Source organism: Equus przewalskii, chromosome 17 (genome assembly GCF_037783145.1).
Source record: "Equus przewalskii isolate Varuska chromosome 17, EquPr2, whole genome shotgun sequence".
Lineage (NCBI taxonomy): Eukaryota > Metazoa > Chordata > Mammalia > Perissodactyla > Equidae > Equus > Equus przewalskii.
The window spans coordinates 19011909-19026207 of record NC_091847.1 but is presented as its reverse complement, the minus strand read 5'-3'; the positions used below and the strand labels follow the sequence as shown (position 1 = coordinate 19026207).

General features: G+C 35.7%; 1 protein-coding gene across 14 annotated transcripts in view; it reads right to left on the bottom strand.

Moving 5' to 3' along the window:
• Positions 1-14299, bottom strand: part of R3HDM1 (R3H domain containing 1) — a 115029-nt gene that overhangs the window by 78980 nt on the left and 21750 nt on the right. For 11 of the 14 annotated variants that reach the window (XM_008516914.2, XM_008516916.2, XM_008516918.2 and 8 more), the window contains 5 exons: positions 13533-13611; positions 6624-6683; positions 6400-6540; positions 2333-2441; positions 2147-2242 (listed from right to left, as the gene is read on the bottom strand). In XM_008516914.2, coding sequence (XP_008515136.2) covers positions 2147-2242; positions 2333-2441; positions 6400-6540; positions 6624-6683; positions 13533-13611 — 485 coding nt within the window. Of the gene's footprint in view, positions 1-2146; positions 2243-2332; positions 2442-4194; positions 4328-6399; positions 6541-6623; positions 6684-13532; positions 13612-14299 lie in introns of all 14 variants that reach the window. The other 3 variants (XM_070579616.1, XM_070579617.1, XM_070579615.1) reach the window with 3 other exon arrangements.

Genomic DNA, 14299 nt, shown 5'->3' with positions numbered 1-14299 from the left:
TTCAGCTACGAGTTTTTGCCCCTTTCATCCAATTTAAACAAGAGAAGTCCTAGCAATCTCTCTAAAATGTCTTTCTGATCCGATCAGAATCTGATCACTCCTCTTCCCTCTTTAATTGCTCCTTGATGTTCTTGCACAGGGGTCAGCAAACTATGGCCAGCCACCTGTTTTTACAAGTAAAAGTTTTACTGGAATATAGCTACGCCCATCATTTACGTACTATCTATGCCTGCTTTCACATTAAAAAGGCAGATCTGAGCTGTTGCAATAAAGACTGTATGAAAAAGCCAAAAATACTTATTATCTGGCCCTTTATAGGAAAAGTTTGCTGACATTTGCCCTAGTTAAAAGCCCAACCACCTTAACTAGCTTTCAAGATCAAGTCATCTGCTTCCTGATTATTTCTCCAATCTAACCTTTCCTTACTTCCTGTGTCACACAGACTATAATCCAACCACTCCGAATCTTTCAACTCCTCATGTGTCAAGTTCTCCTTTATCTCCGGGCCTCTGCAAATTCTGACCCTCTACTTGGAACACTTCACTCCTTTAGGTCTCCTCTGAAGAACGTAACTGTCCTTCTTTCTCCTCAATTTTGGTGTATGGTGCTTCTGTGCCATGTCCCATTATTTGTGGTGCTTCTCTGCTGTGCTGCCTATATTACCTTTATGACTCTACACAAATCACCATATTGCCATTAGCTGGCTACTCAGCAAGGGTAGAGACTTCATTTGTCTTATAAACCAGATAGAGAAATACATCTAGCTTAGGCTCTGAGTTCAGAAGACCTGGGTTGAAATCCCAACTTGGTCATTTTCTAGCTGTCTGATCTTTGGCTAGCTTACTTAGCTTCCTGGAGCCTCAGTTTCTTTATCTGTAAAATAAAAATAACAATAATATCTACCATATATAGGGTGGTTTGGGGGATAAATTATTATAACTGTCCATGAATATGTTCTCCAGTGCCCAGCACAGCACCTACTATAGGTGTTCAATAAGATTTGTTGAATGAATATTCTGAACTCAAGTGGTAGTCTAGATTTTAATGTTATTTACTTTGTTTTTTTATACAGAGGAAATTTCTGTATCTGGCAGTGTCGACACAAATTACAAACATTCATATATCCTTGAAAGGTGCCGAGTACTGCACAGAGCAGATATTGGTAAGACCAAACCAATTCTCTTCTCAAACTTATGCATAAAATAATTGGCCACTTAACAGATCTCTTTTGTATAATCTCTTATAAAGTGGAAAACAAATATTAGTCTAAAATTTCAACTGGCTTTATTATTTATTTATTTTTTTGTGAGGAAGATTGGCCCTGAGCTAACATTTGTGCCAATCTTCCTCTATTTTGCATGTGGGACCCCACCACACTGTGGCTTGGCAAGTGGTGTTAGGTCTGTGGCCAGGATTTGAATCTGCGAACCCTGCACCACCAAAGCAGAGTTGGTCAACTTAACCACCATGCCACTGGGCTGGCCCCGAATTAGCTTTAGCTTTATTTTAAAAGAAACAAGTTATTTATCAAGAAAAACCCACTAGGGGCTGGCCCTGTGGCTGAATGGTTAAGTTCATGTGCTCCACTGCAGGCGGCCCAGTGTTTCATTGGTTCGAATCCTGGGCGTGGACATGGCACTGCTCATCAAACCATGCTGAGGCAGCGTCCCACATGCCACAACTAGAAGGACCCACAACGAAGAATATAATACAACTATGTATCGGGGAGCTTTGGGGAGAAAAAAGGAAAAAATTAAAATCTTTAAAAAAAAAAAAAAAAGAAAAACCCACTAACAAGTAGGACTTAGAGCACATGACTTTGCAGACAGTAACTAACGTTCTAAAAATCTCACGTCTGTGAGAATCCTGGAAGAAAAAATATTACACAAAATATATATTCAGTCCAACATACTACTCCTGTAGTCTATCTGCTTCCCACTTCTGAAAAATTTATAACGCAACGTAGTATTACATAAAAAGCTATTAAATTATTAACATGAACAAGGCAGATCTCAATATTTTAAAAGGTGACTTTATAAGTAACACATGTGGTTAAAAATAAATGTGATCAATAGATTAGAGGAGCCTCTATGATGCAATTAGCATAAATTCTAACATGAAGACCTACATATCAGTCAGTACATACATCTTGGGAAAATATTCGGTCTCTAGCTCTCTGGTACTCTTCTTCTCTTTCTTCTATAGATTTGCTTCTTCTGTCATCTTTCAAACGTATTCTCATCTAAAGAAAAAAGAACAATTAATTCTTGGGAAAATGATTTGCTAGTATAAGTCCTGCACTTGTAAAAATACTCTAATTGTGCTAGATTACCTGGTTATCATCTTTGTCAAAGCTAGAGTTATCTCTCTTGAGGATATATCGTTTCTGAAAGTCTTCACCTTTATCATCCTTAATATGTTCATTAAATTTCTGATCAGGTCTAAAAAATACCCAGGGGAACAAAAAAGATAATACATAATATTTAGAGAAAAGTTAAATATAATATTTTATGAAAAGTAATAAAAACTATCACTCACTAGTGCCATTAATAGATAGTTACGTTATCTCACTTACTCCTCACAATAATTTTATGAGAAAATATTACCTCCTGCATGTTATGATTGAAAGGCCGTATGAAACACAGTGTGGGCTCTGGCATCACAATGCTCAGGTTCAAATGTTCAGCTTTACCACTTTCGTTGCTTTAGGATTTGCACAAGTTACTCAACCTTTCTATTCCCTAGTTTCATCATTTGTAAATGGTAATTATAGTGTACCTACTTCATGGGGTTGTTCTGAGATGAAATGAATTAATAGATGAACAAAACTTAATACAGTAAACACTCAGTAAAAGTTTGGTATTATTACAAATATTACTAAGAAAACTGAGCTTCAAATGGCTTAAGCAACTGTCCAAGGTCAAAGGCCTAGTGCATGACCAAGGCATGGCTGGAGCTGCGGTACGTACGACTCAAAGCCTGTACTGTCTCTTTGCATTGCTCCAAGTCTAAGAAAAAATCTGGGATAAAGAAAAAAGTATAGCACTGTATTTTATGTTAGTACTCCTAGAGTACCCAGTTTGATGTTACATAATTGAAAGTAATCAAATATTTTTATTTGATTTAAGAGAGTACTTCAAGATGCAATCAAGTGACCAAGAATTCTTAATTACAGCAGGGTACATTGAAGCAAGTTAACAAAGAGAAGTTCTTTTTTGAGGGTCAATTTTGTAACCTAAGGTAATGATTATGAAATCTCAACAAAATATTTTATGGCTGACTTGGTCTTTCCTCTATGGAAATGTGGCAAGATCTACTGAGATCCAGAACACAGACAAGATTGTGGCCCTTGGAAAATCACAGTTATGTAAAATTTCACTTTCTAAATATACTTTCAGCTTTAACAAATTAATTCATTCAACACGTGATTTAATACCATCCTATTATAAAATTAGAATTACTCTTTTAAAACAATACATAAAAAACATATTTACAGGCTATAAAGAAAGTCTAATTGAACCCCTAAGTAGTTTTTTTTACATATAGTTTAAATATATATTATACAGTCACATATTAATTATGAATACCTCAGGGAAGTTTCTAAACCAAATAATGACATTTTTAGCAATCTTGACCAGATATTCCATTATATATGGTATTCAAGTAACACTTCTGAATATTTGTTTTAACATAGTGAGTTTTTAGTAAAGTATTGTGTCTACCTCTCAAAGTATGCAAAAGAAGATTTAAAAATGAAAATTATCTAAGTAAGCTGAAGTAGATCTCTATGTTAAAATATACTTAGATAAGTGAAACAGAGAGTAGATAACCACATAAAGCCATACACAGAACTAAAGAGAAAAATAAAAAGAATAAAAATAGTTTCATGATCAAACTGATTAGAAAAAGACTGCTTTCTTTAGGAGTTTGAATGATTGTCTATTTAGTCTGACAATGGCAGTATGTTGTTATTTCTGCCACATGATCGCCCCATTTACTTATAGCAACTATTTTTGTTAGTTGTTTAAAGTCACATTTTCTTATTCAAGGAGTTTGTACTTGGGTGAGAGATTATTGTTCCAAAGTGAACTATCAGGTTTAACCAAGGGCCTAGCAACTTTTCTAAGAGCAGCTGGATTCCCAAACATCAAATAGCATTGGCAGGCATTTCAGCTAACCTTAAGACTGTCTTACCTCTTTCTTTTATAGATGCCTGAATTTACTGCCCTGCAATCGCCACCTTCCCGCTCCATTGAGACACCCCAGTGGGCACCGGGTTGTTGACATCCACAACACTACTGGTTCAAGGCTGGAGCGGGTAATCTGCCTATGAGGAAAACGTAAGTTTGTTTTATTCAGTGTGGAGCAGATCTCTAAGGTTTTCTGATTTACAATCTTCTTCATGTTCCAGAAGATATAAAATAAGAATACAGTGTAACTTCAATGATCCGAAATGACTAGTTATAATTATGCTATTGATCCATTCTTCAAGTACATCATAAACATCTGTTTAGCTAAACTTTTGATTACCTTGATAAAGAGAACCCTAAAGCTTTGCGACATCCATAGCATTCAAATAACTGAGGTTACACTGTATTGAAAACCTTAGAGAGTCACCAGTCAAAATGTTAGTCAAAATGCCTGCTAATGTACATGTGCTTGGGTATCCAGCAGCTCCGAGTAACACTGAAAGGTATTGGTTAAATGATTTAGAGCTCAATTCACCTTCCGTCCAGCTAATATTTAATGGTCACTATCCTACTTCAGCCATGACATAACTAACTGGGAAAAAACTAATTGATGAGGATATTTTAAAAAGACTAAAGGTCAGAAAGAGGAAAATTAAATCAGATTTACATTTGCAGGTAAAATTTAATCCCTAAGGAAAGGTTCAAAGACATCTATATTCATTAATTTAAGTTTAGTTGTAGCAACAACCATTTAAAAATACATACATCTATTTAGTTGACAAAATACTATTTGAAATGGAAGAAAATCAACTTAGTTTGAACAAACAACATGGCAGCTATAAGGTGTAAGGGCCATTATAATAGAAGTGACATAAGCGAATTCAATATAACCACGCAAACAGAATGGTTCATAGATAAGACCCTGAGAGAAGTCTACCTTAAGAAAGCTAGAAAAATAATGAACTAAAAAGCATTATTTATGACACCTGAAGTTGACTGCAGCTCATTACCACAGATGCATTGCTGCCACGTGTGAGATTGATACAGAAAATGCTTTTGATAAGCAAATCCCTACCAAAGTACAAATTTTAGTTGAACTCAACAAGCTGCTTTAGGATTAGCTTTACAAATAGGCAGAAGAGGTGCTGTGTCCACGTTACAATTTTAGATGCCTCTGCCTTGGGGCTTTGCCTCCCAAAGACCAGCACTGACAATCTATTTTACTAACACTATAAAGCTATCACTTTTTAAAAAAGATTTTATTTTTCCTTTTTTTCCCAAAGCCCCCTGGTACATAGTTGTGTATTTTTAGTTGTGGGTCCTTCTAGTTGTGGCATGTGGGGTGTCACCTCAGCATGGCTTGACAAGTGGTACCATGTCCATACCCAGGATTTGAACTGGAGAAACTCTGGGCCACTGAAGCGGAGCACGTGAACTTAACCATTTGGCCATGGGGCCAGCCTCGCTATCACTTTCTAAAGCAAATGTCTCCTCCTATAATTTTCCTCAGCAAATTTTATGTAGCCCAGAATGGGGACACAACATTATGGATAATACTGTATTAACCAACAGTCCTACCTTCTTGAGATTTATGGGAGAAATGGGGTAAAAACACAGATGGAAAGAATGGTAAACTGATAGATTAATTAAAAGTAAGGGTGTCAGAATTTGCCTTTTTTTTTTTGGGTGAGGAAAATAAGTCCTGAGCTAACATCTGTGCCAATCTTCCTCTGTTTTGTATGTGGGATGCCACCACAGCAATGGCTTGATGAGCGGTGTGTAGGTCCATGACTGGGATCGGAACCTGTGAACCGTGGACTACTGAAGCGGAGCACAAGAACTTAACCTCTATGCCACGGGGCCGGCCCCACTTTTTTTTTTTTTTAAACAAATTTCCCTGACGTTGGGCATTGCTATCTAAATTATATTAGTTTAAAAATCCATGAGAATGGTTATATTACTGATATTATGACGTTCGAGGGTTTTTTAAAACCAGTCCTCATTCATCTGCCTTACTTCAGTCTAGACAGGTGCACTCTGTATCTAGTGAGCCAAATGTATTTTTTGGCCCTATCATATAGGACCATATGTTATTATGAAGCTTAATTAGGCTGCTAAAACATGGAAAACCTCAGAAGAAAGGTGCTATAGAAAGGTAAAGTATTATTACACATATAAATAACATATACCTGCATTTCTGTATACTTACATTCTTGTATTGCTAGTTTTGTTGACTATGACGGACTTCCCACTTTGATCAACATTGTGGTCTAATCCAAAGTAAGCTGCTACTCTGTGTAACAGCATCCTATGGTAAGATGTCATTGGGGGGAATTTTTTACGTGGAGACCTAGAAGGAGAAGAAAAACTAATTTAGTAAATCAAGGAGAACGGTGATGACAATTTGTTTTCTTGTTAAATATCAGGACTTACTCATTATTACCAATGAAATCTAAAATTTCTTGTTCCAATTTCAACAGCATCATTCTGTCCCTGAAACAAAATATGAAGACTCTTATATGTAACACTTAACACTGAAATAATCATAAATGTTGAATTTATACTGCTAAATTTCTTTTCCTAAAAACACATCAGGAATATCACAAGCTTGATGCTAGAATAGTTACATGCTTTCTAAAGAAGTAATGTTCTAAAAGAATGAAAGATAACATTTAAATTTTTTATTATGGAAAATTTCACACACACACAAATGTAGAGAGAATAGTGTAATGAACCTCAATGTAACCATTACCCAACTTCAACAATTATCAACTTGTGGCCATCCTTAAAAGAGAGATATTTTGATCTGCTAAGTATCACTATATTGGAGCCTGTTCTGCAAATAGATAGATAATAACCTCGTATTAGTCTTTACTTCCTTACTCAGTAAGCTGAGAGGTAGCAGGAAAACAGACGTCTTTAGTTAGGCTCATGATTTTGTTATGCTGAACTCCATAGAAACAGTACTCTAAAGAACATGCAATGCCAGCAACGACAGGAATACTCCTATGGGAATCCAATGCTAGTCTATAGATAGAACTATAGAAGAAAAGTATGAACTACATTACTAACTAACTCAGGAGAAGACTTTTCAAGTCATTCCGTAAATTGCTACTATATGTTTCTAACACTTTGGGAATTTTTCCCATAAAAGTCAAAATGAACCAAAGGCCTCCAACATGTAAAATAAACAAGGACTCTAGGGAGTACCTGCATGTGCTCCTTTGGACCACTAGGGTCCTATTACTTCACGCACTTAGAGTGTAATAAATTCATGGTAGCATTCCCCAAAGGACCTCCCTGTTCACACACCAAGAACACGGCTCAAGAGTGTATTCCTGCACTCACTGGAAATTTCATGTGCATGAGAAAAAAAAAAGAAAACTCATATAATGTTAAAGCTGGAAGTAGCTTTACAGATCATTCACTCCTATTCCTGAAATTTTACAGATCAAGAAAACTAGGCCAAGAGGTTAACGTTTCCCTCCCAAAGAAATTCCAAAGTAGATCTTCTCAAATTCTAATAGAGAGGACAGTGCCCCCTGCCTAAGTCACCTGCAAGTCTACACATCAGCCCGGAGTTTGATCCTCCCTCTACCTCTACGCAAAAGAAGTCTCAGAAAACTGAGTAATATTTCACCATCCTTTTTAAAATATTAGTTGAAAAATCAAGAGAAATACATGCCTACATGGTGATGTCAAACCCAAAGGTAAAAGCAGGATTACATTTTAACAAATCTAGCAACATTCAATTTTGCCCCCAAACCTGATTCTCCTTTAGTTTCCCCATCTCAGTAAGTGGCACCACCTTCCACCCAGTATATTGTGCTCGAAGCATTTCTCTGGCCCATTATAATCCGTTTTCTAACCCTCCTATGCACTTAATTACTACTGCAAATTTTATCTACCTTCTATCCATTTTTCTTCTATTTCCACTGCCACGACCTTGGATCCAAGCAATCAGGATCTCTAGCTTGACTACTCCAATAGTAGAATACTGTCTCTCTCTATTCTTCCCTTGTTTTCTTTCTCATCTATTCTACCTGGAGCATCCAAGATCTTTCAAAAACACACGTGACCACACATCATTGCCTTGGTTAAATATTTATCACTGGTTTCCCACCGCTCTTAGGTTAGAACTGACAATCTGTAACATGGCCTAGAAGGCAGGCATGGTCGGGTCTTTACCTACCTCTTTAGCCTCATCTCCTGCCCCTTACTCACAAAACTTTTATCATCTCGGCTTATCTCTGTACTTGCCAAGCCCCTTCCTTTCTCAGGTTCCTTGAACGTGCTCTTTCCTTTGCCTGGAACAACTTATCATATTATTTCTTAAAACTTGTTTCTTTTATACTTTTCTTTAATAGCATTTATCACAACTATCATTATATAGTTATTTGGACTCTATATAGAGGTGCTCAACAAATATATTTGCATGGAGTAAGTTAATCAAATTATTTCATCCAGAAGGTCTTTTAACATTTATTTTCCTTAAATTCTAGGGGGAAGACAATGAATTTTTACTTCATAAGGTTCCCCCATGCAAAAAAATTATTTATTTAACTATAAGACCTCCTTTTCTTTTAACTCTTTAGGGTCAATTTATCTTGAGATGATATACTTTTCAGTAACTTTCCCGATACATTTTATTCACTTATGGTAGGAAAAAAAAAAGGAATCGGAGGCAGGCAATTTATTCAGCGTTCACGAAATGGTGCATTTAAATTGGTTTCCTGTGTTTTGAGCTAAACAACAGGCATACGATATATGAAACGCTCTTCAGTGAATGTACTGCCAATAAAAAGAAATTTCTGTTGTCTCCATGAAAGAAAACAAATTATAACAATTTTACTAGCCATTGATACAAATTAAGGCTTTTTTCTTACTTTCACATGTAGATCTATAGATTGCAGAGGACTTTCTACTATTATCTTGACCAGTTTATTTAAATTAAGTTCCCCTGCTTCGTTTACTAAACTTTTAGTTACTAAAAAGTAGAACTTGTTAGAAAAATAAGGCTGATAATTCCCTTAAATTCTTAAGATGTACACTTCCTGCATTTTATCCACTATAGCTTAGTCCAAGCTTCTAAATTTTCAAATCTATAATCAAAGTTAGATACTTTGGTAATGGTCCTAAGTTAAAAATCAATAATCCTTTATAGAAGCACTACATATAGGACTCTAACAGATCCACAAATTACTTTTCTTAAGGCATAAGGTTTAGCACATGAACCTAAAAGTCGTCACACTTATCGAAATTGTTATTATATAACCTTTACAAGGAACCAATACATGCTGTCTATTATTAAATAATAAAAATAAGGATCTCAATCAAAATGATCAATAAACTAGGGGTTGGCCCAGTGGCATGGAGGAGTGGCATGGCCGTTAAGTTCAGGCGCTCCACTTTGGTGGCCCGGGGTTTGTGGGTTCGGATTCTGGGTGCGGACCTACACACTGCTCTTCAAGCCATGCCATGGTGGCATTCCATGTACAAAAAATAGAGGAAGACTGGCAACAGATGTTAGCTCAGGGCCAATCTTCCTCAGGAAAAAAAAAGATCAATAAACTACTGCCTAAAGTTAAAATGAAGAAGCAACAATCTTTTAGTTATCAGTGTTCTAGTCATTACACTGGAACTAACTTTAGAGAAAGTGTGTGTAGCTAGTATACCCAGTGGCAAAGAAAAAAGAAGAAACCAATAACACTTCCATCTGACCACCCCCTTCCCAGTGTTCCATGTGATCTTGGTCAAATATCCATAATAGATAAGAAATAAAATTACTTAAACCTTATCTCTAATAAAAGCAATTTTAGAAAGTATTTCAAACACAGAGCAATTACACAATGTTCCCCAGAACAAAACAAATAACTTAAAAAACATCCATTCCCAGGATTAATCCATGGGGTTGTTCCCCTCCATTAGAGATTTAATACAGTTACCCGTATTATCCTTATGTCTTTAGTACATATGGAATTTACACAAAATGAGTATAAAATCAACACAAAAAAGGGTACAACATCATGTCAGTGAGTGTAATCTCTATCAAGAACAACTTCAGGTTCCTAGGTTCTAAATTCAGTAATGAGTAGTTAGTGTAGCCTCTGAAAATATTTCTTGCAAACAGGAATTCCAGATAAAGTATTATTTAACATCTGAAGTGGGCTGAGAAGAAGCTAAAGATGTAACGATATGAAGAAAAATTTTGAAATGAAAGGGTGACTAAATTTTATAGCACTAAAAATAAACCTGCTTAACATCTTGAAAGCTTTAGTGGAAATCTGCCACATTTCTGACTAATTTCGTAACATGTACATCTGGTAATTAATTGTGTGTTTCATTGAGGGAACACTGAGCCATCAATGAAGCAAATCTGATTTCTCACAAAATTCAATCAGCGACATTTCCTAATCCACACTGACATTAGTAATAACTTATCATTAGCCACTACATGAATTATTCACCTATATATTAATTTAAATAAAAACATATACACAGAAGGAATAAAGTACTGATACATGGTATAACACGGATGAAGCTTGAAAATATGATAAGTGAATGAAGCCAGTCACAAAAGACCACATATATATGATTTCATTCATATGAGATGTCCAAAACAGGGAAATCAGTAGAACCAAACTAGATTAGGGCTTGGGGATGAGAAACGTAACAGCAAAAGAGTGCGGGATTTCTTTTTGGGGTGATGAAAAAGTTCTAAAATTGACTGTAGTGTTGGTTGCACAGATCTATGAATATACTAAAAACTATTAAATTGTACACTTTAAAAATGCATATGCAGATAACTTAAAAACTTTTGCATTTGTAGAGGAAAACAGAGAACTGCACAATAGAAAAATATTTTAGAAAGCATAAAAATAGATTTCTAATCTTTGTCCTTATTGATGTCTCTCCTACACATTCAGAAGAAAGAAAAATTCTGCCTGTTTAGGATCCTATCTCGTTTTACTTAAACTGGCTATGTATTATCTACCTTCCCTGTTATTCCTCAACCCACTAAGTTGTGCTTCCCACCATCCTACACCAAATGAAGAAGCTTGTTAAAATGGCCAGCAACTTCCTAGCAATCTAATGGATTGTTTTTGGTACTTCTATTTTCATCTCCCTGTTATTTTATTTTCCATGAAACTATTCCCCCCTGGCTGCCTTCTAAGGCAAATGCCCTCATGATTCTTCTGATATCTGTAGGACTCAGTCTCTTCTTCTTCTCATCTACCTTTTAAATACTGTCTTTCCATAGAATTTTGTCTTGCCATTTATTTCATCTCTCTGGGTAAACTCACCCATAGCAAGCTTCACCTCTACTGATGATTCTTGAATCTGGATGGCTCATTTACTTGAAAACCAGAGCCTTTTTACCTTCGGACAGACCTCATCTCCCGGCTTTCCATCAGGCACCTCAAAACCATACTTATTTATGATACAACATGCCCTATTCTATCAGGCTTGCCCCTTATTTACTTTCACAGTTAATGGAACTATCTGTCAGCCCAGCCAGAAACCTAGTAGCTATTTTCTTCTACTCTATTGCTCCTTTACCCTTCCATATCCAAATGATCACCAAGTTCTGCCAGGGTATTTCCTAAATATCTTTCAAACGTGTCCTTTTCTCTCTATTCTTCTCTATGGTCTCCTATCCACTCTTTCCTTATGATCTTGGCCTCTCACTGCTGAAATAACCTTTCTACAATGCAAATCCATTATGGCATTACCCTATTCAAAATCCTCTAATTATTCTTCAATTTAGCACACCATACTCAGTATTTCTCAAATTGTGCACCATTGGCATTTCAAGTAAGACTATTTTTCATTGTTGATCTTACAGATCTTTTTAGCATCCCTGGCTTTCCAGTAGTACTCTACACTCACTGGGACCCAACACCCCAGTGTGTTGGTGCTATCCTAGGTTGAGGACAACTGGATATGATCTGTCTTCATACCTCATCAACACCTTCCTCACTACTTTCTAGAATCAATGCCATATACTTCCCTGCTAGAGCCAAAGTGCACAATCTTGTCTTTCCTTGGATATACCACTTCTTTTCTCACACTACCATGCCTTGGCAATGCTCTTGTCTGTATCTAGAATGCCTTTCTCATGCTTCTCTGTATGGACAGTTACCATTTAAAGCACTCTGAATTCAAGACTCAGCTCAAGCATTACCTTTTCAGTGAAGCTCTCCCAAATCCTTTCAGTGTTTTTATAGCACCTTGCAAAATTTCTTTTACAACATCTATTCTATTTTAATTATATATTGTGTGTTTCTCTAGCACAGAGACAGTGAATATTTTAGGGTTAAAGATTATATCTTGTTCATCTTCATATCTACAATGTTTAGCACAACGCTTAGCATATGCTAGATGCTCAAGGAAAGTCATGCAGAGTTGACTGTCTTCTTCCTCAACCATATACATATACTCCTTTAGCTTCTATTACAAGGAGAACACTTTTCATTTTGGTGGTTATCCTTTTGGGGTTTACATCAAATGTAAAAAAGAAAATCAAGATGGGACTGAACACAGTAAATCTTGAATGAAAACAAAGGTCTATCCTGAAGCATGTGATAAGCCTCAGAGAGACTGAAGAGAGCTGTTCACGTTTTCTTCTATGGGCACATACCCAATGAGATTTTTATTTTTATTTCAATGTATGTAAAATAATCAGCGCTCTGGGAGGCTAACATCTAGGAGAGTTCTTGACCTTGGAGTCTTCTACTCCATGAAAGTACTGGTCAGATATTTTGTGGATAAGCCTTTTGGTGGGGAGAATGCCTCAAAGGTGCCAATGACTTGCCAAAAAGTTAAAATCTATCTAGCACCCGGGCAACACAAAGGATTTCACAATTAGTTAAAGTAGTGACTCAAATAAGCACCTTAAAAATCTTTGGGTTGAAGGTTTATAAACTAAGCAAGAAGGAACAAAAATTCTGCATTTAACTAAGTTCAAAAACTTGTTATAAACGAATACGCCATGTTCTTATTTGGTTGAGTGTATTATCATGAGATACGTTTTTCTCTTACTTTCATGATCAATGATATCTATCTCAATTAAAAGTCAAAATATTTTGGTGATTCTGTATTTCCCAAAATTCCTACAGAGAGTACGAATTATTTTTATATCATGGCGACATACACAATGCAAAAAGATATTTATACATGTGCATATAGACCAACAACATCTTAGCCCTAAGAAACTAAAATGTTTCTGTGTACTTCAAATATTGCAATCTTATTCTAGTATCCTAACTCAGTAATAAAAACATATAAAGCAAAACTACGGTACTCTAGAAGCAAGGTAAACCTTAAAAATTTAATTTTTACCTGGGATTGTTTTTTAATGTATTTACTAAAAATTCATGTAGATCTATGCCAGTTGAATCAGTGTATTCTTGACTGGAATCTAAAAAAACAACAACACAAAAACCCAGTATAAAGTTGTTTGAAAACAAATCCCTTTCCCTTTTACACATGATGCATATCTTAAATAAAATGAGATGTCCCACATTGAAAAAAACTAACAAAGTAGGAAAAGGGAATTGATGATGAACTCAGATGACCACAATTTTTCTACTCCCATATAACGAGCATGACATGGGTTTATATAACTGCATATACGTGCACATTAAAAAGAAAAACTCTCAAATGTGCCAATTTAAGTTACTCTGAATTCTTTAAGCATTCTTTTATATACTCACCATAATCCTCATGCTCAAAAATGCCTCCTTAAGTGAAAAATTAACAGCTTAGTTCAGTTACGAATATAAGTGGAGGCTATAATTTGGAGGCAGATAGAAATTTTAGTTCTGAGAGATTATTTATTTAATTAGATTTGATCACGTCTATCACCTAAGGCTTGCTTTCAAAAATATTTTTCCAAATATTCATGTTTATTTCTTCCCCTCAAATGTATTATCTTTCTAATGTTCATAATACTGGTTAACATAACTGGGTTTATACATTAAAAAGCATTTTTATAGACTTGCAACGCTAGATGAAGGTGAAGTCCCTTAAAATTTATTATAAAAGATAAACATTCTGGGTTTCTAGGAATATTCTTACAGGATACTGAATATTTTGGCATCAGCTCT